At 35.5% G+C, this 25,137-nt stretch overlaps 2 protein-coding genes and 1 long non-coding RNA gene across 8 annotated transcripts in view; 1 reads left to right on the top strand and 2 right to left on the bottom strand.

The window, feature by feature from the left end:
- Positions 1-6,363: 6,363 nt before the first annotated feature.
- Positions 6,364-12,114, bottom strand: mas (masquerade). 3 transcript variants are annotated; one of them, XM_069060408.1, is made up of 11 exons: positions 11,964-11,982; positions 11,802-11,906; positions 8,882-9,165; positions 8,774-8,831; positions 8,324-8,721; positions 7,970-8,279; positions 7,747-7,917; positions 7,466-7,697; positions 7,137-7,414; positions 6,930-7,084; positions 6,364-6,761 (listed from the first exon to the last, which is right to left on the bottom strand). In XM_069060408.1, the coding sequence occupies exons 3-11, from the start codon at positions 9,041-9,043 to the stop codon at positions 6,594-6,596; spliced, it is 1,932 nt and encodes a 643-aa protein (XP_068916509.1). In that variant the 5' UTR covers positions 9,044-9,165; positions 11,802-11,906; positions 11,964-11,982; the 3' UTR covers positions 6,364-6,593. The 3 variants fall into 3 exon arrangements, with proteins under 3 accessions (XP_068916509.1, XP_068916508.1, XP_068916507.1); XM_069060407.1 differs by having other exon boundaries at positions 11,802-12,114; XM_069060406.1 differs by lacking the exons at positions 11,802-11,906; positions 11,964-11,982 and adding an exon at positions 11,406-11,746.
- Positions 12,115-13,607: 1,493 nt separating this feature from the next.
- The window catches only part of LOC138139850 (uncharacterized), an 80,148-nt gene continuing 68,618 nt past the window's right edge, over positions 13,608-25,137 (top strand). The window contains exon 1 of the long non-coding RNA XR_011162389.1: positions 13,608-14,037. This is a non-coding gene — a long non-coding RNA (uncharacterized lncRNA). The remainder of the gene's footprint in view (positions 14,038-25,137) is intronic.
- Positions 14,476-25,137, bottom strand: part of dpr6 (defective proboscis extension response 6) — a 205,977-nt gene continuing 195,315 nt past the window's right edge. For 2 of the 4 annotated variants that reach the window (XM_069060409.1, XM_069060411.1), the window contains 5 exons: positions 21,550-21,760; positions 20,152-20,217; positions 19,814-19,941; positions 18,968-19,136; positions 14,476-15,803 (listed from right to left, as the gene is read on the bottom strand). In XM_069060409.1, coding sequence (XP_068916510.1) covers positions 15,652-15,803; positions 18,968-19,136; positions 19,814-19,941; positions 20,152-20,217; positions 21,550-21,760 — 726 coding nt within the window. In that variant the 3' untranslated portion in view covers positions 14,476-15,651. The remainder of the gene's footprint in view (positions 15,804-18,967; positions 19,137-19,813; positions 19,942-20,151; positions 20,218-21,549; positions 21,761-25,137) is intronic. The other 2 variants (XM_069060410.1, XM_069060412.1) reach the window with 2 other exon arrangements.

Raw genomic sequence — 25,137 nt, 5'->3', positions numbered from 1 at the left:
GTATAGGAGGTTTTCCCGGTGAATTAATTGACTTCTGGACTTTCCAGTGGCAACTTTAGTTGGCATGGATGCATGTGACATCTAATACCTGTTCACGTTGTAAAGAACTATGCTGGTGCAAATCGCACACATTTGGCATTAACTTTTATATGAGTTGTCATACTAACAGGTCAGTTATTTGCACCACGGTGGTTCTTTACAACGTGAACAGGTTATGAATCTCACCAAATGATTGGATTTGGTGAACAAAAATTTAAAATATACAAACTGTTACAGCACGGTTTTATTTATTTATTATTTTTTTAAATTTCAGATATCAAAACAAGTAAGCAGTTAAAATTATATATTATCTAAAACAAAAACTTATTACTGTTTTTTATATTTACAAATCCTTGAACTGTCTGTGGATTATTTTGATTCTTTTAAATATGGCGTTTATTTATGTGTTCTATATATTTCCAACTGGAAAATTCTTAACATCATTTTAATTTTGTGTGTCAATACTTTTGGACAACAATATTGTTGTTTATTAAAACCTATGGGAAACAACACATTTTTTTTTAGCTATTGTTAAAAATAATGAATCCGGGAATTACCATTTACGCAAGTGTGAACATAAAGTTTGGAACAAAATTCATGATAGTAGTTTTTAGGAAAATCGCTCGGATAGGTCAATTTTATTTTGAAAAATTCCATCATGTGACGTCCAACTTGTTTAAATGACGCCATTGGTTTTTGCGCAATGAAGTCATCACCAATTTCTTTAAATGACAATCCTTACTTTTTTCTTCTTTTTCTGATAGACCTTCCTACTACCTAAATGATGAACGAAAAAAATTGGTACTTTACATAACAATTTTTTTGAGAAAATGACAAAGTTTACCTCAAAAATTTTATTTAGTTTTTAATGTAAATTGTTTTTTTGTATGGGTTTATTTAAAATAGTAGATTTATTTTAATAGACCAAACAACTTAAAAGATTTGAAGCAGAGAATTCGCGCTGAAATGGAACAAATAAACATTACATTATTGAGAGCACTGTACAAAGGGCCGGTGAGTGCCAAATGGTTGGAGGGGGACAATTTCAACATTTGCATTAAACTTTATTGTTAACCTTAGATGTTTGTTTTTTTTATGTGGTCATTTAAAATTTTTACATTAAAAATTAAATTACATTTTTGAAGTAAAATTTGTAATTTTCTAAAAAAAGTTGTAATGTAAGGTACCAATTTTTTTCATTCATTGTGTAGATAGAAGGAAGGTCTAATCAGAAAAAGAAAAAAAAAGTGGGGATTGTCATTTAAAAAAATTGGTGATGACGTCATTGCGCAAAAACCAACAACGTCATTTAAACAAATTGCGCTTCACAGGTTGCACTTTTTAAAATAAAATCAAAGTGTCTGAGCGAATTTTTTAAAAACATCACATAACGCTATTATTTTGTTCCAAACTTTATGTTCACACTGTGTATTTTATCCGGTACTCCTTGAACAAATGATTTCAAAATATGTATATACTTTTTTAAAGTGACACTGTTTTCATTCGAGATCAATTCAACTCTATGCAACATACTGAAAAATCTACGTAGGTAAGTTTATTTTCCTAAGTGATTATCACTGGTTAATGTTTTGTTCTATTTTGGATCCTATCATAAGTGTCAAACCAGATTTATTAGTACACTCTTGTTAAAATCAATAATAGTTTTTTAGTATTTAAAGTTACTTGAACGTGAAATATCTTAAAATAAAAGGATGACAACTATAGTACATATTTACTTAATGGTAGATTTATGCAAAATGAAATTTAAGCAGTATTCTATTAATGTACGATCGCAATCAAAGAACACTGGTACAATAAAATTTTAGCTGTTTAAATCTGGTTGGAATCTGAAGAGTCTACCTATTCCTTTAGCAGGCTATAACCGTGAAATCTCAAAATGACAGTTTTATCAAAATTGCAAATTTTAACGTGATGCTGCCCGTTAGTACAAAGGGCAATTATAAGCGTCCATTTAAGAGATTATTTAGTTGCATTTTCAGTGATTTAAGGACAAAAATTAAAAAAAAAACCTGCTCTTTGTGTGCTTTAAAATTTTATAATGTGTTTTGACAAATACCTACACAAAAGAAGTGTCTAAATCAAAATTTGAGTTTCGGAAGTGCCTACAGTAACATATTGTACCAGTATTTTTTGACCACGATGGTAGAATACAATCAAATTTTAGGAAATTTAATAAATTCTAGATTTCTATAAAAATATAGGAGTAACTTTATTTGTTGTATAGGCAACCAATATTACACCTAACACGTATATTTGTTTATTTTTGCAGTACAATTAAACCTGTTCGTTGTTGTTTGCGTTATTCTACATATATTGTATTGTATTATTATCGATTATTTTATTATTTGTGTTTTTTCACTGTTAATTTAACACAACGTTTAGAATAATATACCGTGCCCGACAAAAAATGTGGCATTTAATTTTTTATTTTTGAAATTTTCATGTGACGTTATTGTATTTTGCAAATTTATATTTTTTGAAATTATACAGTGAAGTATATAGATATTTTACAGTTAACAATATGTTTTTTTCAAAATATTTTATAATTCTTGAAAAATAAATTGCTTTTTTTTGTTCGACACTGTCAGAATTTGAGAATTTTCTCCTATGTGAACGGATTTTGATAAATGTCACAACTTGTCAAAACGAAACGTCAAGCTAATTTTAAAGGTTTTAAACGATTTGGAGCCTTTAATAAGGGGCTCGTCGAACAAAAAAACGTTGTAGGTATTCAACTCGTTCGTATGTAAATTGGGCCTTTTTTGGCACGAGTGGGCTATTTTACACACAAACTCGTCAAATAAACTACTATTATTTCAATTTTTTGCAATCTTTTTTTCTCGTAATCTGAAATTCTAATAATCAAAGAAAACAAATAGTACACAAGACATAAATATCACCAAATAAATACATTGTTACCTACTAGAACAATAAATAGTAGACACTCTTAAATTACTAAAATTTACCTGGGTTTGTTTCTCAATTACCCATTTGTTAGTAATGTAAGGAATGGAAGTTTTAAGACATACAGCTTATTAAATGTACGCCTTGAAACTTACCTACCCAACAATACAACATGAGGAAATGATGTGGTCCACCATGATGAATTTCTTCCGAACATTTTTCTCCTGAACTTCCAGTTGCTTATCAGTACATTTTTTATTTATAAATTTTACAAATTCACCATAAATCAATTTTAAATGAACCAACAAAGTATCTTTAAAATGGCGTAAAGCAGACAGTACTGCACAGTAGTTAGGTATATAAGGAATATACTCTAACTTACATTTTTAAAATAGGGCGAAAAATGAATAAGAAAAAAAAATATCCAATTTTTCAAATTCTGAGTTAGAACGTATATCCACATTATCTAACAAATGTACTTCCTTCTGATTGGTCACGAGGTCGCTTGGATCTATGCTTGGATACGTCCTCCACTCTCTTGAGATTTACAAGGGTTTCGATCCAACGATTCCTATTTAAGTACCTGCTTTTGTTCATACTGCATACAGGTGTCCCAAAACTGGGGCACTAACTACTTACTACCTTCTCGAGGATGTTTAAATGAAAAAAATATGGAAAAAAAATTCAGAGACAAAAAAAAGTTATTCCATTAACGATAATACAATCTAAACAAAGATGTAAAGTTGACTCAAGTTGCAAAAAACCACTTGTCGTTTGCAACAGCATTTTTTTCATATTTTTGAACCAAATAAAGGCACAAAGGGACCAGAAAATCATAGTTTGGGTTGAATATTTTCCATATAAGTACAGTTTTAAAGTAATTTCAAATGACTAATGCCATAAAAGTGCTGTTGCAAATGCAAAGTGGTTTTTTGCAACTTGCGTCAACTTTACCTACTCGTACATCATTACCTTGCAATGTTGCCGTAGTGGATTTAAGATCATTTTTACGATTCAGAGCTTCTAAATTCTCTGTTATGCAGGATTAGATATTGGTAGTGAGTGATCTTGTAGGTACTTTGTAATAATATCTACTATCTACGATTCAAGATAGTGTTCATGGCAATTTAATGCATATATTTCGAAATAATTGACCAATTAAGTGCCACTTTCAAAGACCGCCAAATTAGCAAATAAGTCCAATAGAATCTTTTAACATTTTTCTGACGTTTACGGTAATCTCTTCTACACCGTAGTGCACCATCAGTGCGACATTTTTGGGACACTTGTATGTGTAAACATGGATCACACTGAAACAATATAAAATGGCTAAATGTCTTTATTAATAAAAGGTAAATTAAGGAATACTAAAAAAATGACCAAACGTAGATAAAGTCCATTCATTTTGTATTGAACTTTTCGAGGTCAAATAATTTTATTTTTTGGCTTTGTAATTATGTTTTGTAAATAGTGACATGCAGGTAAACACCGTAAACGTTGAATAGAGCATTGCTAAATCACATTATGTTGGTTATATGCATGTCACTATTTACAAAACATAATTACAGTGCCAAAATTTAAATTATTTGACCTTGAAAAGTTCAATACAAAATGAATGGACTTTATGTATTTTAATTATTTTAAACGTAAACGAATAAAAAAATAAATTTCGCACCAATTCAGATCTACAGGGTCATTATAAATGATTGTCCCATCGTAGGTGGCTGTGCGCTATGGCTTAGGTGCGCCGCTACGCCCACTAGTTGTGACAAACATTTATAATAACCCCGTATAATGATGTTGATGTTGCTCATCTCAAACATTTTTTATTGTATAATTCTGGCGGTGTATTTTTTGAGGTTATGCTAAAAAATGGAGACAAATACAGAAACAGATAGTTATAATAGGTACTTAATATCGCAGTTTGTTTTAATTGCCTCTTCTAATAGAAGAAGAGCGGTTAGATATTCTAATAATAGGTACCTATATTTAATGCATGATTATTGTTTTAAGCATTTTACAAATAATTGAGATCATTTTTGAAAATTAAAATTCAATTGAAACTGCTGTAGCTTTTTGATCGTTTCAAGAAATCTGGGTCTTGAGAGCAAAATTAATCTTTATTAGAGCAAGGAAGAAGGAAAAAGGCATCGCGGCTAAAGTACATATTACATTGGGTAATTACATTATGTTTTTAGTTTGTACAATACTTTTACGTGGATTAAATTGAACTAGAAACATGTAAGGGAAAATATAATTTTTTTATAAGATACCTATATGGTAGGTAATTGGGATAATGGTATTAAAGTACTTTTAAAGTGACTGTTAGTATAAATTTTTATGATTTATGACTTATAAAAAGGCAAACAGCTGTAATAATTTTCCCGTACATGTGTCAGTTTATTTGAAAGAACTCCAAATAGAATTGGAAAACTATATTTAATGAATTTGGTCATAATAATTTAAGTTAGAACAAGAGTAATAATAATAAACAAGTATTTCTTATATTTAAAAGGAGTAACAAAGTGTCTGGTTTAAAATTTTAAAATTGATTTGTACATAAAATTAACGGTTAACAGAATGTATTACCTAAGCGTAAAAATCAAAACTAGCATTATTTTCACATTTTCGTGCGGTAATAATATGTACCTAAATTGTGTACAAATGTAAGGTCCTTAGGATAAAACACCAAGATTTTTAAATGATGAAAAAAGGAGAAGATTTTCATATCAACTTATGAGAAAACATGTGAAAATATGTATAACAAAAAATGATATATTTAATTAAACAAGTCACATAACCAAAACAACATTTACATGCTAAATAACATCATGATAAATTGAATCAGTCCTTGCAGTTGTGCAACAAAACTAACTTAAACATCGAGATATAAAATATGTATAAAATCAATATTTAATAACATACATTAATCGAAGTCCTCATAAGTAAAGTGACAGAGACTTCTGTGCACGTGAACCTGCAAAAAAACAAGGAAATATTTCACAAAAAATTAGAGTGCTCAAAAAATAAACGAAAATTTAAAAGATCAAGACGTATACCTAAAAGGATTATCTCTGCACCAAAAATCAGGTTGTTGAACAGTTAAATCAATTAGATTTGAAAATAATTAAAAAAAAAAATAAGAAAAGTCCAGTGTGAGACTCGTGTTCATGTTGTGTCAGCGAATGCTTCAAAGTGATTACACAAAGATTGACTCAAGAACAGTGTGAATAAATTCGGTACCTAATACGTTTGCACAAAGTGACTGACATTATTTTATTATCGATGAAAATAGTCTAATTAGTTTATGAACATTTACAGTTCGTAATTTTCCACAATTTTGATTGTACTGTGAAAAATTATTTGCTCTACCTAAAAGGGCATAACAGAAAGATGTAATTAAAAAAAAAGATTTTTATTCTCTTATGTTACAAATATATCTATTTTGCAAATTGGATATATTCCTCCTAATAACATTTAATTACGTTAGTACTTATTTGGTAACAATTTATGTTTTTTTTGTCAAGTATATTAAATATTTACATTGAAATAAAAAATCTGGCAGAATAAATAGTCAGTTTAAAAATTTTTTGAAATTTTTTGGTCGTTTTGCATAAGTTATTAATCTACTAAAGGTTATTAACGCTAATTATTTGATTAATCCATCCAATAAATGATGAAACTTTTACGTAAACGCCTGGAACGTCCACACGACCGCACCCAAAGCCCCAAGATACTAAACCAGCCAGTTCGTAGAAGCCGTCGTCTTGACATACCAACGGTCCGCCACCGTCGCCCTGCAAATCGTTCAAATTATTAAAATCCCAAAACGAAAAATATTTGTGTTCCATTTATGTACATTATTCGATGCCAGCAGGTGGTCAAATATTTTCGATTTGGCCACCCACCCCAATCTTCTCTATCGCAAAGAGTAATTTGAATGTGTTAATAAATCAGTATTGTACCTGACAGGCGTCGTTGCCTTCTTCTCCTCCTGCGCAGAAGCTACTCGCGGGCAATATGAATATTTTCTCTGTGACCGCATTCACCTTCCTGATGCACTCAGCATCACTCACGATGGGAATCTCCGCTTCTCTGACTCTCAAGGGAATAGGACCAGCTTAAAAGAAATTCACGGATAGTCGAGACGTCAGACATGAATACAAGAGTACCTTCTCCCATGTAGCCGTATCCTGTTACTGTACATCGTTTTCCTGCAGCGTGACTGACTCCTCTGGCCGGGAGACACACCAAACAAACTCCTTCTTTCAGTTCAGCCTGACCGTGGAGTTTCAACAAGGCGATGTCGTTATCCAGAGTCTGACTGTTGTGGTTGTGATGAATGTACGTGGTGGCCACTCTCAAAGTCTGCGCTCCAGGACTGCCATACTTCCGAGTTAAGTCGTGATCACCCACTCGCACATAAATCGCGTCTCCTGACCTGACAATACTGCAAGCAAAAGCAGTGTAAGTGTCATATAAAACGATAGAAAGTGCTTACTTTGTGACGCAGTGTGCAGCTGTCAAAACCCACTGCGTTCCAATTAAAGCTGCTCCACATAAATACTGATTGAGAGAATTAATTAAAGCAACTTGCCAACACCATTCAGCTTGCTCACCGTCTTCACCACCAACAACTCTACCACCTCTCGAGGTGCCCTTAACTCCACAGACATATTTGCTGTAGATCGGAGGTTTGGCAGTCGTCGATGCAATTTTTGTCGGTTCTAAAGCTACAGAAACAGATTCGAATCGCGAGAATTAACTGATAGGACAAAATACCCTGAGAAGTGTCCAGCGCCGAGACAGTTGTGTGATCTACGTTGGCTTGAGTGCTCACTTTGTGGGTCGACTCTTCCTTTTGGCCGAGCGCTTCTTTTATCAGAGATTTTGGTGCACAACACTTGGTTCCAGACTTGCGACACTTAAACAGCTCGGTCATCTCCGCATTTCCTGCAATTTCAACAGTTTGCCGTCGTCTTCAAACTCGACAGCCGCAACTTACTGAAACACGTGAAGCTCAAGTACGAAACTATACAAGAGCCGGGACACTCGCTTCTGGGATCTAGTGTCGTGGTGGAGGTCGTCAGCGGCGGTTGGTGCGGTCGTGGTTTAGGTTTGGCGACGGTGACGGCAGCTCTGGTGTTGTCGCAACACACCGAGCCTCTCTTGCAGTTTGAAGTGTGCGGGATCAACACCGACGGTCGTTCACAAAACGCCGCCATTATATTTAGAAGGCAAAAACCTGGGCAACGCGGTCCGAGATCTGGAGTGGTGGGTCTTGGACTCGTCGTGGTTATTATTTCTTCGCTAGGCTGAGAGAAGAATTATTTCGCGTTTGACAAATCTCTCCACTTACCGAGGTGATGCAGCAACTTCCTTCGGAAGGGCACTCCGCGTCTGAATCTATGTCGTCGCAAAAGATCGCGAGTAGTCCGCTGACGCACTCCCCACGGCACTGCTTCAAGTGAGGTGGTTTCAGCAGAGGCCTTTCCACTTTTACGGACGGGGGTTGCGTCCTGATGGCATGAGTCGTACTACTCGGAGGTCTCGGCGTCGTTCGCACTTCAGTTCTGGTGTAATTGCTTTTAGTTTTGTTCGGAATTATCAAATTCGGGGGGATTTTATCGCCGAAAGCGTCGCTGGACACGCAGCATTTCAGGCTGGGTTTACATAAGTCTTCTGTTGTCAGGATAGCCTCGCAGTAGTCGGCGATTCGTTCGGCCACACAAACTCCAGGACAAGCCTTCGCCGACGCTGCAAACACACATGTTACTCCGTAACTGACACGTTCTGGGAGGAAACGTACCGGCTTGTTCGTTCGTGCTGTTGGAGTTCTTCTGTTGTATCTTGTCGTCGGAGGCTAACTGAAAATTAATTGTTGAGAAATCGATCACGCTAAGAGACTGCTTCCTGCCTGATTTGAGGTATTTGTTATTGGTGCGATTGTTGTACTGGTTGTTGTTCTCTCCACGGTCGTGGTGGTCAAAGATGTTGTTTGATTTGGCGGCGGGGATGTGCTCTGTGATGGATCTTTTTCGGTCGAGTTAGGTGCAGGAGGTTCCACGCAACACTTCATCGAAGACGAAGGACACACTACATCTTCTAACACATCGTAACATATTATGGTCGCTAAGGCATGAACGCACACTCCTGGACAGTCTTTTGCGTCGGCGGTGCTCGTAATTGTGTCCAAAAGGCCTACGCATAAATTTACATCACTATACACACAAAAAAAAGAAATTTTACGAAATTTTACCACTATCTGTTTTGTAAAAATGTATCTCGCTTCACAATTAAAATACCGGGTGATTTTAAATGATTGTGACTTTTTTTCTTAAGTTGGGAACATTTTTCATAAATTATTTTGGCAAACTTGATACCTTAATCAACACATTGGCGTACGTACGTCATTTTGACATTTTATGTATTAATAAATTGTATCAAATAGGCGAGGACGCCTATGTTTATGTCAACTATCACATTATTAAAAAGCAGAATAACCAACAATAATATTACCAACCTATGAAAAAAAGTCACATTCATTTAAAATCACCCGGTACTATCGGATGCGTGAAAGCATCGTTTAAAATCAGACAGTTCTAAACCGGTCAAACAACTTCTAAATAGAGAATTTGAATATATATATTATTTTAACGGTCGTGGAACTTCATCAATTTTCCCACTCTCGAACCGCATTGATCAACACTTCATTCATGCATTTGTGCCTCTTCTTGACAGGTTTTTATATTTCATATTCTTCTGGGATAACTCGCTCGCTCACTTAATACGATATAACCAACACTGGAGGTTACTATTTGACAACGTTCCCTCATAAAACGTCTAATGCAAGATATGCAGACACCATCTACGTGTTAGACTATAAACTAATACTGCCAACAGTATTACAAATGTCACTTTAATTAGTTCTTGAATATATGAACGCTCAAGTTAAATTTAATTGTGTACTGCTACACTCTATTCTTTGTTCTTTATAATATCACACTAATCACCACTTGCAGGCATGTTTATATTTTACTCCACAGTTGTTAGCATCTTGCTCGTACTAAAGCAATTAATTTCACGATTATCTTATGAAATAACGGTAAGGTAACAGTAATGGTTCGCTGTTAAAGACCGTGGTATCCGATGAGATTTTGATGGATATCAGATATGTATGAGCCGTTTCGTTTGATCCTCCAAGTCAAACCCACTGTACGCCTCTTTAAAGTTTTTCATTTTAAAAGACCATGAAACCATGTGAAAACAATTTTTGACATCTCCGATGTTGACGAATGAAAAGGATTTTTTTAACTTGCTGCAAATCAAGTAAAAAAATTGTATTTTATAAGAATCTTGCAATTTTGTAATTCATTATAAGGTCCTCGTGTTCAGTACTTGTTTTGTGTGGAATCGCGTAAATAAAAGAGAATGAAAATTTATGTGTCTGTTAAAATATGTTTTGACAGAATGTTTAGAACAATTATCTTGTCTCTATATAATTCTCAGAGGGCCATAAATTCCCTTTAATATCCTGTCTTGGTCTTTACAACCTTAGCGTCAGTCTGGAAAGGATTGTTATTTTGAAGCACTCTTTCCAATATATAATTTGTAAAATACACGAAGAAGTTTGTGTGTGTGTGTGTGTGTGTGATAAATCATTTAAAGGTGTTTCAACTAATTCCGGATTTATGTGTACTGAAGGTAAGCGTAACTTAATCGGCAAATTAGTTAAATTTCGCCATTAATAACTGGTGTATGGAACGGAGCTTCGCAGCAATTGTGAGTCACATTTTTGGGTTATCGATCAGATATGATTCATTGGCTGAGTGCAGATTTCACCGTAGAAAAGCATTTCCCTGTAATTTTTTTCAAGTGAAATTTTATTTTTTCGACGGCATAGCAAACGCGAGCGCTGGAACAAACATTTGACAAGTACCTAATGGATAATTGTCGATTGTGTTTGTCTAAAAAAACAGAGACATGCGTTTATAGAAGACAAAGTGTACTTGCGACGGTAACGGTACAATTAATTTAATTTAACGTGAGCATTAAAGCAAGGTATTTGTTGAAAGAGTAAAATACTTAGATACGAGTCTTTTTCGGTGTTTATCTAAAGTTATCCGACACGATTTTTCACTTAATTCGGTAGTTATCGAGGGCGATTGTGTTGGGCCAGATCAAAACTAGCTCCTAGCTGAAAGCTCGTTTGTAAGAAAAGTTAGAGCAGCCTTGAATATTCGCGAGTAAGTCTGCATCGCAGAAAAAGCGAGTTACAGTTAGTGAAGTTACATTGGGGGGCGGATCTGGATGGTGACACCGAGGGGTACAGGGCGTGGGGTACTTTTCGTGAGGTGGTGTTTTTGGAGGATTCGACGCTAACGGTAAACTGGCGTACCGCTGACGTAGGATAGCGTCGACGGCACTGCGGGGTGACATACCTGAAAGAAAGCTTCCTGCGAGGGAGTCATCCTGAGCTCCTGCGAGTGCACTACACAAAAGCACAAGAGCAAATCTGGCGGTCCTAAACATTTTGGCGCTCCAAGACACTCACAGTCAGCACGAGCGCATCGTTTGGCCACAGAAAGCCGCGACTGTTTCATTCATATGCGCAACTAACTTGTGTGCAATACGGAATCGCTTCCAGAATTTACCGTTGCGGATGCCTTCTGTATTGGTTCAAGGCTCTTGGCGCAGCACTTCTTGGTTTTACTCGGCCATTCGTATGCTGACTGCCAGAGTGCACAGTTATCCGTTGGTTCGGCCAGAACGAGGGCCTGGCCTTGACTATATATCGATGATGGTCAACGACCTCTACGTTACCTTGCGTTTCTTACCTCAACATATAGTTGACTCCTACATCTCGCCATTACTTGCGCCTTCGACCTCTTCGGCTCGGCTTGAACTCGACCAAGACGCGATCCGCCGCCGATCCTCGCTATCTGCAAAAAATCCTTTGTCTTTCGCATTACACATCGTCGAATTAACGATTGAATCACCACATTTCGGTCTCCGATATGCAGATTTCTTTTTAAATCTACCGTTACAAGTAAATTTGTCAACGGCTTTGATTTCGCTTCCACTCCTTCCTCGGAACTCCTCTCATTTTACAAATTGTTGAATTATTTCAATGGATTTAATAAAAACGACAGGTATTGAGTCGCCGTCGTAACTTTACTCACTTCCTCATCACGCACATCTCTCACCAAAATTCCCCAAATAAATACCAACTTTTGACACATATCAATTTGAAATTCTACAAGAACTGCTCAAAAATCCAAGTGCAGCTCGGCCAAAACATTTGTATTTTGCACCACAAACCATTATGACAGACAATGTGCTTATTGTTGTCCTTTGCGGCATTCTCTATTTGTAGGTCGTACAGTCAATGCGATCCGAATACATATAAACGAGATTTGGAATTCCAAAAGACTTAATTTTAGTAATTAAACCACAACCGCTATTGATGTCTGCCACACTGGTTAGTCAAATAACTTGATTTTTTTTCTTAGTAAAAATTTCTAAATGAGTTACGGACACCTGAATTAGTAAAGCAACTGGAAGTTCTAGATAGTTTGCAGGACGACAACAAGCGAGCAAAATTTTTAGCAACAAGTATTCCACAGATGAATTTACCTGAGAAGCGACCCGTTAAAACATTTCTGTGTGAATTTCTAGTACCTAAAAAGTTAGAATTGAATATTGTAAATTGTTAGATGTTGTGTCAGCGTACATTGGATGGATCGATGATTTTTTTGTAATTCCTCTCGAGTTCATGAGAGCGATGTTATGAAAGGCATCAAAAAATATTTCAAGCTTTATTGTACACAGTGAAGCTGGTTTGTTTTAGAAAGAGCAGGTTCGTCAACAGAACATCAATATAAAGAATAATATTTGAAAAGCGAAAAATTTTTGATAAAAAATTGGTTTAATTGGCGTAAACAGTTAGGAGTAAAGCTAACCCATTTTTAATTAAAACTTGTATCGACCATGATGTAAACGGGAATTTTATTGGTACCCACTTGCAAGTTTGATCATATCGTGGTCTAGTTTTTAGCGCTCGAGTAATTTCAAAGTGGGTCGCGTAAAGTAATGCGGGTACTTTGAGGGAAAATTCTAACGGGTAAATGATGAATGAAAATCGTTCGGTACAATCTGAATTTAGCAGAATTTTTGTTTCGAGAGCGGAGAATAAATTGAACGTTTGAGCGGCAAGGGCAAGCTTTTAAGGTTTGAATAGATGGAGGGTAATATAAGTTTTAATAAAGCAGTTAGCTGAAATTTATGTATAATGTGTATAAATCGGTCCCTCTTCTCGAGTTTAGTTTTAATTGTATTTGATTAGCGAGATCGGCAAACAAAGCTTCCCAAATATCAAATTTCTGAAGATTTAATAACGTTCGGAAAATCGGTGTTCTTGGACCACAACGGAACGCACACGGCCAATGTGAAAATGCGTTCTGTTTGCGTTGTTCTACCAACAACGGTACTATTTTTGCCGATTTAATTCCTACATTAAGGAGAAACGCTCGTGAACATCTCTCAGGTCGTTCAGTTTTTATAGGAAATTAAGCGAGACTTTAAACGAAAGTTAGAAAGAGCGGTACGGTGATTATTTGAACGTTTAGAAAAGTAGAGTGTTCTAAAGGTGTCGTCCTAAAAGGATTTGATCCTTGGATAGTAAATTTGTTTGTAAATCATCGTTCGACCGTTCGACAATCGAAAATTGGTCCGGCGTTCGACAGAAAGTGCTTGTTGGTGTTAATTATTCGGTAAACATTTGTAACTAGCCGCTACCTGCATCTTCATTGACACATCGATATAACCCACTTAAACAGCATTTCACTGGATATTGTGCCTTTGTTCCGAGTGTCAGTCAGTAGTGTCACACATCTGTGCCAGAGATAATGGCTTTCTTGCGTTATTTTAATTGACGAGTCGTACTATGCCTTATAAATAATAGGGAATTATAGTGGTTCAGAACGAATACTTCGACGATCTGATACCAAGTGGATATTGCAATGTAAATTCTCGAAGCTCGAAGCCCGATATTTATAGCTTTCGATAAGAGCGGTAAGCACTTGGCTTCTCCTGCTGAATAATGCTTGGAACAATATCTACACTGTCACAAGCGAATGTTTCATTTACTCATAGAAAAATTTCGTTTCGGACTCTATTATTAATTTTGGATGTCCCGTGCCGCGTCAGTGTTGCCAATATTTTACGGGTTCAGCTGCAAACGAAAAATCGAAAATGAAACCACGTTCTGGGTTTTTTACAATGGGTGTTTATTTATCAATAAACTTTACAGTAATATAAATTACACACTACACATATTACTTTGAGATAATGAATTATGGATATAGATATTTTTTGTAATTTGAATACATTTAGAACAGTAAAACAAAGAGATCTAATTACCCTATGTTATGTCATTAACCTGCTCGACTTACTTTTCATCGTATTCATAACAATGACGTCGCTAGCGATCAATTTTTGAAGAAAAAATCCAGTTACAGGAAGATAGAAAAATTACAAAAAAGTCTAGCGCCGCCCCTGTATTTAATACACAGCAGTGGCTTACGTTATACTTCCTAAAGTATTTACAGTTAATTTACATTCTATTTCGAATTTCAGTGAAATCATTGCGATCACTTGCAAATTGGGAAATCATTATTGAATTAATTAAATTCTAATTTTGTTTGCAGCTTTATTATTATTATTTCACCATCAACTAAACTTTTAATCTACATACATGAATAATTACAAAGTTACACACTTTAAAAATAACCAAAATTATGACGCATACCCTGTCGAAGCGAAAATAATAGGTTTCGTTAATATAGAAATATATATCCTTATGTATGTATATATTGGTTGATTGGGTTAGATTTAGTCAGGTTTGTGACAATCATGATAAATATTATTTCTGTGGTAACAAAGATATTCAGGTTGAGATCCTTAATTATACACTTTTATTAGACACTGTTTAAAACACCATCAAGAAATGTCACTAAAAAGTTTTTACTCACTCCTCCCTTCAACCAACAAAGTTTCTTCCATCCCCTAATACTCGTACATCGTTACAGCTTGCATGCCAACAACAAATCAAATATGTTTCACTTGCAATGGGACAATGGGAAATTACTGTTTATTTCTTTACGATTTCACACCAACTTTCTCAATTAACATTTTTGCATTATACGATTATATTCATTTAAGTTTACATCTATTCATCTAACGACTTTAGGTTGTTCATATTTACACTATGGTTAAACAATCTTTAAAATAACAATTAACATTCAATAATTCTTTAAGTGTTTCAATCTGAGGTTTTCCTCGACATTTATATTAAATACTCCAAGTAGTATGCAACACGTAAAACATCTACATTTTATATCATTATTTGAGACATTGTTATAACAATCTCGGCAAATACATCAAACGAAAACACAGATATTTGATTTTTTTTTCGTTTTCATTCCACAAAGTAACATTTAATAGTTATCATCGTTGACAAAAATGAAACACAGGGAAATTCTAGAGGTCTAGAACACAGAAACTTGAAACACTCGATTAAATTTGACTTTTTTTGGTGATTTATTTTTTTCATTTTTAATTTTTTTTGTGTCGTTGAGGTTTTTTTTCTTTTTCAATTTATATACAAATTGACGTCGGATAAAATGGCTACCTCGAAGCGGCCACTGGTTCTTTTGTCTCAAGTAAAAGGCTTAAATAGACAGCGGAATAGATGTAGGAAAGGATTAACATTGCGACGATGTTCAAAGAACTGTTTGACAGCCCTGCTGATCCAGTTTGCATAGCGGCTGGTCTCTCACCTGAAACAAATATTCATTTTTCTCACTACATTGTGCCTCACAATAGCTAAATAAATGCTATAAATCCTTTCAAAATTGTTGTGCGCACGAATCAAAATGTTTGGGGATTTCATTGATAAACTATCTCCTGGCTACTTATACAATAGTTGATAGGTAATGTTCTGCAGTCACGCTCATAGGAAATTACCGATTTTTCCTTATACCGAATGGCTTTATCGCAAGTCGACACAATGAAAAGCCGTCGACTGTGTCGGCATTAAATTTGACGTCTTCCAAAGATTTTAATGGTGACATCATCGGAAAAGTTCAACGTGTTTAATTGGTTGCCTCTATACGTCCTCCCTTCAAATACTACATTTCGTGGAATTATTAAAATATTTTGCGTCAAGACCGTGACAATAAATATCGGTTCAGGTGCGCCGGGTTTTATTAACTCGACGTTAATATTTGCTCCAGATTTGATATTGAATTTATACTCGGACAAAAAGAACAGGAAAACGTTTAAATCAAATCGCACTTGTTTTCCTAGTTAGCAAAACAACCAATTTCCAATTTTCGATGCGCCACTTTACTTGATTTATGATTCTTGCGCCCGCTTATCGATTAATTACAGTTTGTTTCCATTCAAGACTAATTAATTAATCTGAAATTGAAATTACGCATTCATTATAATCACTGTTATCGTCTTTGCATAGAGCAAATGCCAATAATTCGGGACTGTTGTCTAAGGATTCTCTTCTAATTTAATTTTAATCCGGGATTTCTAACCGGAAGGAAAAAACTTTCCACCGTACTTTGTTAGGCTTCGATTACCCGTTTTTATTTGTATTTAGGATGCCTAAAAATTGCCGGTATCGGCAACGTCGTCTTGTTGATGTCACGTATAGTTCAGCGAAGCGCTCTAATCCTGGAAATTTTCATGATGGTGTTAGCGGAAAACATAAAAATATTTTTCAGCCACTTTGACACTGCGCTTTCAAAGGTGAATCGAACGATCTTATCCTGAAAGGAATTCTTCCAAATTCGATCTGTTTTTGCTTTTGGTCAAGTGGACCAAATCCGCAGGTAGCAGACAAAATTATCCCACGTTACTTAGTAGCAGCAGTTTCTCTATTTATACCTGTACGCAAAACGGAGTCGACAAAGAACAAATTAAACGTCTGATCTGAGTTTTCGACACTTTCTGGTGCGAACTAGATCCGATCGCTCCTACCGAATTGATAAATTGATCGTAAAAATCAGTACCGGATCGTGTGTAAGAACGCAAAGTCTTCGGAGGGTGATTTCGTCGTTGCATAACCCTGGCCAGCTGGTGTATCGGCGCTAATGTGGTTTTTGATTCAGATTGGCAAGAATGAGAATGTAGATGGTGATAAGTTTGTTGGCTCGGATGTTAAAGAAAATTGGCCTTGTTCCAGCTTTCCACGGAAAATATAGATAGTGTATTTGAATAATTAATAAGCAGCAAAGCGCTGCTGGATCGAGCTTTTAGATGCGTCGGAAATTAATATACGAAAATACAAACTATGTCGGTTGATTAAGCAGAAAGCTCAGCTTATTTCAACGGCCGCCATGCGGCGTTACCGATGAATTGATTGTTTCCGATCAGTAAAACGCTGCATAATCCTCGTTGATTATCACGGTTCCCAAACGATTTCAACGCTGTTCAAACCCAGGATTACCGTTTTTTAATTTGCTTTATTCACCATTGACGTTAAAAAGAGGATTAGACTTAGAAATTATATATTATACGAGTTGACCGTTTCGGCATGATCAAACAAATATTTTGCGACTTTCGACAACCCTTTGATTCTAGTCCGATTTCCTCTTCGCCAGTTATCCCTGTGTGGCGATTTTCAGTTTCACAACGACATATTTTCGATGTTTTCAAAAGCTTACCATAAGCCGGCAAACTGATTAAAGGAAATTCAATCACAAATGATTGATTTCAGAGTGGGAAATTTAAATGCACGTTTATAGAACAACAGAGACGAGCGGAATTTTGCCGAGGGTATTTCGCCGCCGCAATCTTTACAATAACATTGAACAATAATAAATTTAACAGCTAAACCGATTTGCGAATATTATTTACAGCGGAAGAAGTAACCACCACACCACATACGGTTGCAAAAACAAATCAGCTCAAAAATACGATTTTAGATTAACAAAATCGAATGGCGTGTGTGGATATTCGATTGATTTAGTTTGTTTGGTGTTCCATTAAGAGAACGTTAAAATTGCAGCTTTTCGACTTGTTTTGTTGTATCTGTTCGAAATGAAATTCTTTTCCCGCGAACGTGCATTGTGAGATTAGGGATAAAGTCATTTTTCGGATGGTAATGTCGCGTGTTGTTTTTTCGTTTGTTGAAAGGGGGAATGTGGGTAGATAAATTATTATCTATCGGATGTTAAGACTCATTTAGCAAGTTTCCGAGCAATGGATCAAGTAAGACATTCAATACATTCCTTGTCAAGTCGCAATGCGGGGTGAACAAAGAGATTGTTGAAAAGATCGATTCTGAAGTTGTAAATTAAGAAGTAAAACACAAATTGGACATCAAAGTGCCAATGGACAATAGAACAATTATTTAGTGTCAAAGCAACAAGAATTCATTTCCGTCGGATCTGACGGTTACGCCGGCAGAAATTGGAACTAACAAATTAGCTGTTCGGCAACAATGCAGAAGAAGAAAACGAAAGTTTTGTTATTAAATTATTGTGCATTAGCTGGAGAGCCGTGCCGTAGGTGTGGTAACTTTGTTATTTTAAGCGCACCCTCGAGTTGATTAGGAGGAACATTTTTCAGGTTTTGAAACAAATAAAAGGTGTGTGAAAGTTTCTCAACTTAGGTTAAAGTTTAAAACGAACCGGAGAAAAACACGTGCACACCATCCACATAATTATCAGGTGGCAGTGGCCACTCAATTCGTTTTCTCGCATTCCATCAACTTGTGTACGTAATTACTTCGTGATTGATTCACACTTTTCCTATTTCCATCGCTTCTGTTCCTGTATTGCCACCGGCATACATAGTGTTGACTAAATCTCTGCTAATTGGAAATCAATCGTTCTAATCTCGTGAGCGTTCTTTTATTTGGTCGGCAGCTTTTAATTCGAGATTTTAACACGTTCGGAGAAAATGCGAAACAGGGTGGGTAACTCACCGTTCAAGACGTGCACTCTGACGCTGGCGACATCTGCATTAGACGGACTGCAAGAATATTTCCCCGAGTCTGAAATGTCAGCATGCTGGATTAACAAGAAACTTGTAGTCACATCTCCTTTTTCGGTGATGACGCTGACTCCGCCTCTGTTTGAATCATAACTTATCACCTGAAACAGAAATCCCCATTTCACGGAATTTCCTCTTTTAATTGTAGCTTTATTGATCACGTGATGGATGCGTTGCGCAGCTAACTTAATTTGCATTTGAACAGAAGAAAAGTTAAAAGGAAGCGTGAATTATATTTGTTTCCTGCACCCTTACTTTTTTCCCTTTCTTTTCTTCTGTTCTATTTTACTGTGGCCAAATTTTCGTTACTGTTACTGTCGGTTCATTAAGACACCTATTACACTCTACAGACTCGAATTACCTCGTTACTCCATTTGCCTAAAACCATGCCTTTAATTTAAAATCTTTTATTTGATGAATAAGCTGATAAAAACTTATTTCAAACTTGTAATTTATACCGCTCTCTGACATTCACTCTAATGTAATTATGGTATAAATTTTTATTATTGTGCGCTCTGGCAAAATATCTAAATTGCTACTTATATTTAACTGCACCAAAAGCACCCACTTCGTAATATAACGACCAACATCAAATTTAAAACTCTTATTTTCCCTCTTTCTCTCTCTCTCTCCCTCACTCTTTCAAATTTTATTTTTCTAAATACACACTTTAAGTATGCTACTTTTATAGACTTGTCTTTCCCACATAAAAATACGTCTTTTTGTGCCAGCTGCGAAATAATAACGCTGAAACATTTTCGTTTATTAAATTACTTACGTCGTCACGGTGGTACCAAAAAATATAAGCTGGTGGTTCCGGACTGAAGCGGATCGAGCAAGTCAAGTTGATAGTGCTTCCTTTGTCTACGTGTAAATCTGGTCCTCCAAGTATCTGCGCTGTAGGTACTAAAATTAAGAGGCAAATTAGTATCTTGCTGAGTTGCTTGTTTGAACCGCAACTGTAGTAAAACTTCTTTTTATAAATTATTGATTTTTGACGAATTTATTACACTACTATAGTTCAAAGCTAAAAACTGAATTAGTGCGATTGTTAGATATCAAGAAGCAAAAAGAAATTCATTAATAGATTACTGGAAAACATAAACAACCTGGCACCTGTAGGACAACTACATTTGGTTTTATTTACTATTTCGCGTGATGGTTCGTCTCCAGCTAGTCCCTCTGAAACAACACATTTCAGATTGTAAGAACAAGAAAATAAAATAAAATTAAGAGTCGAGATGAAAAAAAATGTATTTTTGTTCCGTGTAAGAAAATAAAGAGGAAGAAAGGTGGGATGTCTGTCAAAATAGATATTATATGGGGGAACATAATATGAATCAGTTCTAGTCGAGGGTGTAGCACCTGCTTATGCGACATGAGATTAATTTTGTCTGTTATCCTCGTGTGTCGGATTCTTTGGCTCAAGAGGATATCGCTTTGAAGTTGTGTGCTCGTAAACTGTAGAAAACTAGTAACTAGTGAAGTACCTAATATTAAATGTTTATAAAGCAAACCGTGCCTTTGCCTGATTGGTGTTTTTGAATAGTGAAAGATTTCTTCGGGTGAAGCAATTAGGCGCATCATGAGATCAAAGGGAACTCGTCGATTTCAGTTGCTGCAAGAATACGAAATTCGTTGCAAATTATAAATGAGATCAGTGTGACGATATCAGTCGGTATGATTTTGCAGAGAAGTGCCTGAAGCTTTATGCTAATTCCGGAGAAATTGTTATGCTGGTGAGATTTCCAATCCGTAATTTTGTTGTAGCGTTAATAAGTTGCATCCGTATTTTGTGCGATACAAATGGTCGATGATGAAAATCGATTTTCAATTTCCCATAAGTAGAGACTTCCGACAGAGCATTTAAATTTATAATTAGAGTAGGCTATGATTTTTAAATTAGATTGGCAACATTGACTGTTGACAGCTTCATTTGAATTGTCAAAGTGACGCTTCAAAATGTTTACTTTAGAGAACATACATTTTTTCTTACGGAGAGTTATTTGAAAAACATACTCGTACAAGCTTGCGTTGAAGATTTTCAAAATGCATTTCCTAATTTTCTGGTTGAACACCCAAAATTAGTTCAGATGTTAGAAAATGCGTTTGAAAATATGAAACGGCGAGTTAATAGTTGCATCAAAGCCCGGGGGAGAACACTTTGAACGTTTGTTATAATTGTTGATAAAACTGCATTATTCTTTAGTGCTCCATTTCCTTTAAATCGCAGATTAAAACGAGTGAACATAAGAGAGAACCCTGAACGTCAACATGTTTACATAACCTCTAATTTACAAAGTGAGTCAATTGACAGGATCTGCGAATCTACAGTCACTGTTGCCAATCTAATTTAAAAATCATAGCCTACTCTAAGTATAAATTTAAATGATCTCTCGGTAGTTTTATGTTACTACCAAGACCCTAAATTTCAAATCGCTCTCTATTTTAACTTACTTCAAATGGCTGCGAGTTTTTCGCGAGTGCATAAAATGTACTGTTAGACATACTCACCGACAACATTAAGGTTAACGAAATAGCTTCTCACTGGTTGTGTGCTAATTTGACACTCGTAAATTCCACCATCTCTCTTTTGTGCCCACTTGATCTGTAAAGTCCATTCGTCGGTTTCAGGATGGTGATTCGCCTGAAATCTCTGGTCGCTCGTGTATGTGTAACTACCAACAGTTAAAATGTGAATGTCCCTGTGACGAATCCACGAAACCTGAAACAAAATTCAAGCTGCAACTATTTTAATCAACCACCGGGAAGATTGCTCAAAAATTTAATCTATAGAGGAATGAGCAGTTAAATAACTTCTCCCAGAAATTCAATTAGAGAATGCTACTGACATCTCCATTACCTTTTTAATAATTTTAATCGTCGCTTCAACCAATGCACTTCAGCCTCTTGTCTAATCTCTTTCGCTTTCAAAAGTTCAACTCAACAATGCATTCTAAACTAGCTTTATTCGACTCGATAATAATAGTTTCAAGTGGTTTTTAAAGAATTCCACAACAATTACACTCAAATTTATTCATGACTGTTTTTGACGTTCAATACCAAAGCATTATCTTGCTTTACATAACAGTGACCTCTGAAAATTGCAGCTTAATTTTATTATGCACGTCATTGTTGATGCAATAACTCAGTAAATACTCATATGATGGTTTTATAGTGACACCAAAGCTCGCTTATATGACCGTTGTTTCAGTGATGACGATTTACCAACGACGCTTTTTAGTTCCTCCTGTAAAACCTCGACAGGGCGAAATTGCAGGTGGATTGTAATTATGACCTCTTTATTTACACTGGTTATGCACGTACATGACCACTGTAATGTAATAGATGCATCGAGAAATGGAAAAAGGTAATGACTCGTTTTACGACAGATCTAGACCTGTCGAGTCGTATAAGAGGGGTCCGCTTCCTTTTTTGAAACAATCTCAACCTCGGTCAACGATTAAATCTGAGCTAAAATTTCACATTCGAAAACATTAATTGTGAATTAAGCCTCTAAATTTAATCTGAAAATAAACGACACGAACGAGTCTAGGGGCAAGTATTGATTTTATAGTTTGGATTGAATCTCCTAAATGCTTAATACGATTTCGTAAATTAAGTTATTTTAAACTAGTCTAGACGAGTAAATTAGCCATTTACTTTATCAGATTGCACAAAGAGAATTAAGTTGTGCATATGGTGCAAAAACCGTTGGGCCAATAATGCACTTGAATCCGAGCAAAATGAAATAATTGGTTGTCAATTGAAAATACGCCGAATGTACAAACGTTTGTTGTTATTGTCAAATAGCCACATTGTTTTGTGTTTTCGGCCCGACAATAGCCATTTCTCGTTTCATCTAATAAAACAATTTCTTTTATTTGCCGCGTCACGAGTTTTATCTATTTTCTCCATTAATTTTTTTGTCACCTGCGGTTATTGCACGAGAGTATATGAGAGATCCTGGTTGTTAATATCCCTAGCTCTGTAAATAAAAACCTCGAAATAAACTTTCTGTTCTAAATATGAGCGTGTTTTAAACGGATGCGAGCAGAGTGGAAGTTTTAGCGCTAACAATTCTGTGCGGAATTTATTAGGCGGATTTCTTCGGCTCTTTGTACTCCTAACGTAATCCATTTCGGTTATTTTGATTAAAGTTTTCATAAGTTCATCTTAAAGGTTTGCCTCAAATTTCACTCGACATTCCAGAAATTGTAAAATGCTATCACTTTCTGTCTGCAGCCGAAAATTATTTATTACGCTGGAATTACACTTTTGCAAAGTAGGGTTTCATATTTGCTGTGTCATCGCTGTTGGTATTTGTGTTGGAAAAGTTACGGGATGGAATTGGTATTTTTTTGAGGCGTTGCGTGTTTAAAGAAAAAGCATTAGCCTATGATAAATTATAAAATTAATGAACTGTTTCGTTGCGAGCTGGAATTACCAACAAAAGGAATAGAAAATGGGGTGAGGGATTTGTTGTACAACATGCGAATGATATGTTCTCTTTTCTGTCACGGTTCAACTTGTCGTGTGTTTCAGTCTGATGGTATGAATGTATCTAACTTAGATACCAACTTCAGTCGTAGTTTAACTGAAATCAGGCTAACATTCCCAAATTTCAATTTGGTTCAGATTTACCACTAACAAGTTTCCTAAAAGCAGATTATCACATATTAGGTTTCTAGTTAAGCGCTGTTTGATGAAAATAACCGATCTTTTCACGAGTTTAGGAATTAGACCGACTCTGTCTTACCTAAAGCCATTTGCAGCTTAAGACTGAAGGGACTGTTTTGTATTTAACTTTCGACAACCTCATTTGCTTTTCAGTTATGTCGAACGTTTACGACCCTTTACATTCATTGAAATATGCTGATAGCGTTTGTCACGCGATTAAATTGCTCAAATGGATCATCAAAACATCAAGTTTCACTGCAGCTTTTACGTCATACTAAAATAATATAAAAACTATAAATACTTTTCAGTTCTAATCCGAAAAAGTTGTCACAGACCTGTCAGAAATAGTGAAAAAGTAAATCAAAAGTCTAATGTCAAATTTGACTAAACACACTGAAAACTAGAGAAACTATTGTGAAGCGTAAGTTCTGAAACAGATAAATAAGTTTAGTGTAACTATCGGGTGTTCATTTAAATTTATCTTCAAAGTTGGCGTTGAAGAGTGGATTGTGAACGCACCACGGATTACAGATCACGGATCAGCCATTTAAATCTCACCTCGCTTTTTGCGTTGTTTGTGATTTTACTCTGCAGACGGACGAGTTGTGCGTTCACAATCGACTCTTCAACGCCAACTTTGCGGATAAATTTAAATGAACACTCGATACTGGTGGAGAGAGAAATTGCTTAAGTCGTTAACCTACAACAACTAATAAAGGCGTAAAGTCGACTGTTAAAAATTTAAACCAGTGTGATTAAACTCCTTTGGAGGATCTAGGTTCCGCATTATTTGTTTTTAACGGGTGTAGGGTAGCAAATTGTGGAGACATATTGAGGGCGCTGACATTTTATTTCTAACGCAACCTTAGTCGTACACGGTCGGAATAAAAACGTAACAATTGATAATATTTTGTGATAACGCTGCGGCGAATGTACAAAATATAAAATTGCATAATTCTACAATAATTGTAGTGATTTGCTTCTCATGAAAAATTCATGTTTAACATGAAATTAGCTGCACCCACGAGGTCGAAATTACCGCTATGAGACTTAATTAAAAACTGTTGCTAAAACTGATGCTTTTTGCAACAATGTAAGGTCGAATTTTTAAATTAGAACGAACTCTTTGTGTTTCAGTTTGATCGAGTATTATGTTAATTTTATTTAAAAAATTGTAAACATGAAACGAGTGGAATTGTAATGCAATTTCATTTTACTTAGCTGACATATTGTAATCGGAATCTACACCTGTGTCGCGAACTGAAGTGATTTAGTGTGTGTAGATTATTAGTTAATAATAAAATTGTTTTTATTGGGTTTCTTTAAGTCGTCGATTCCGCAGTGAGATGTCGTTAGGAACAGGCTAAAATTAATGAAGATGTTGATAACGTTCGGGGCCATATTGTTGGACTTACGGCTGCA

This window comes from Tenebrio molitor, chromosome X (assembly GCF_963966145.1).
Source record: "Tenebrio molitor chromosome X, icTenMoli1.1, whole genome shotgun sequence".
Lineage (NCBI taxonomy): Eukaryota > Metazoa > Arthropoda > Insecta > Coleoptera > Tenebrionidae > Tenebrio > Tenebrio molitor.
The sequence above is the reverse complement of the archived record's forward strand: the minus strand, read 5'-3'. Positions and strand labels throughout refer to the sequence as shown.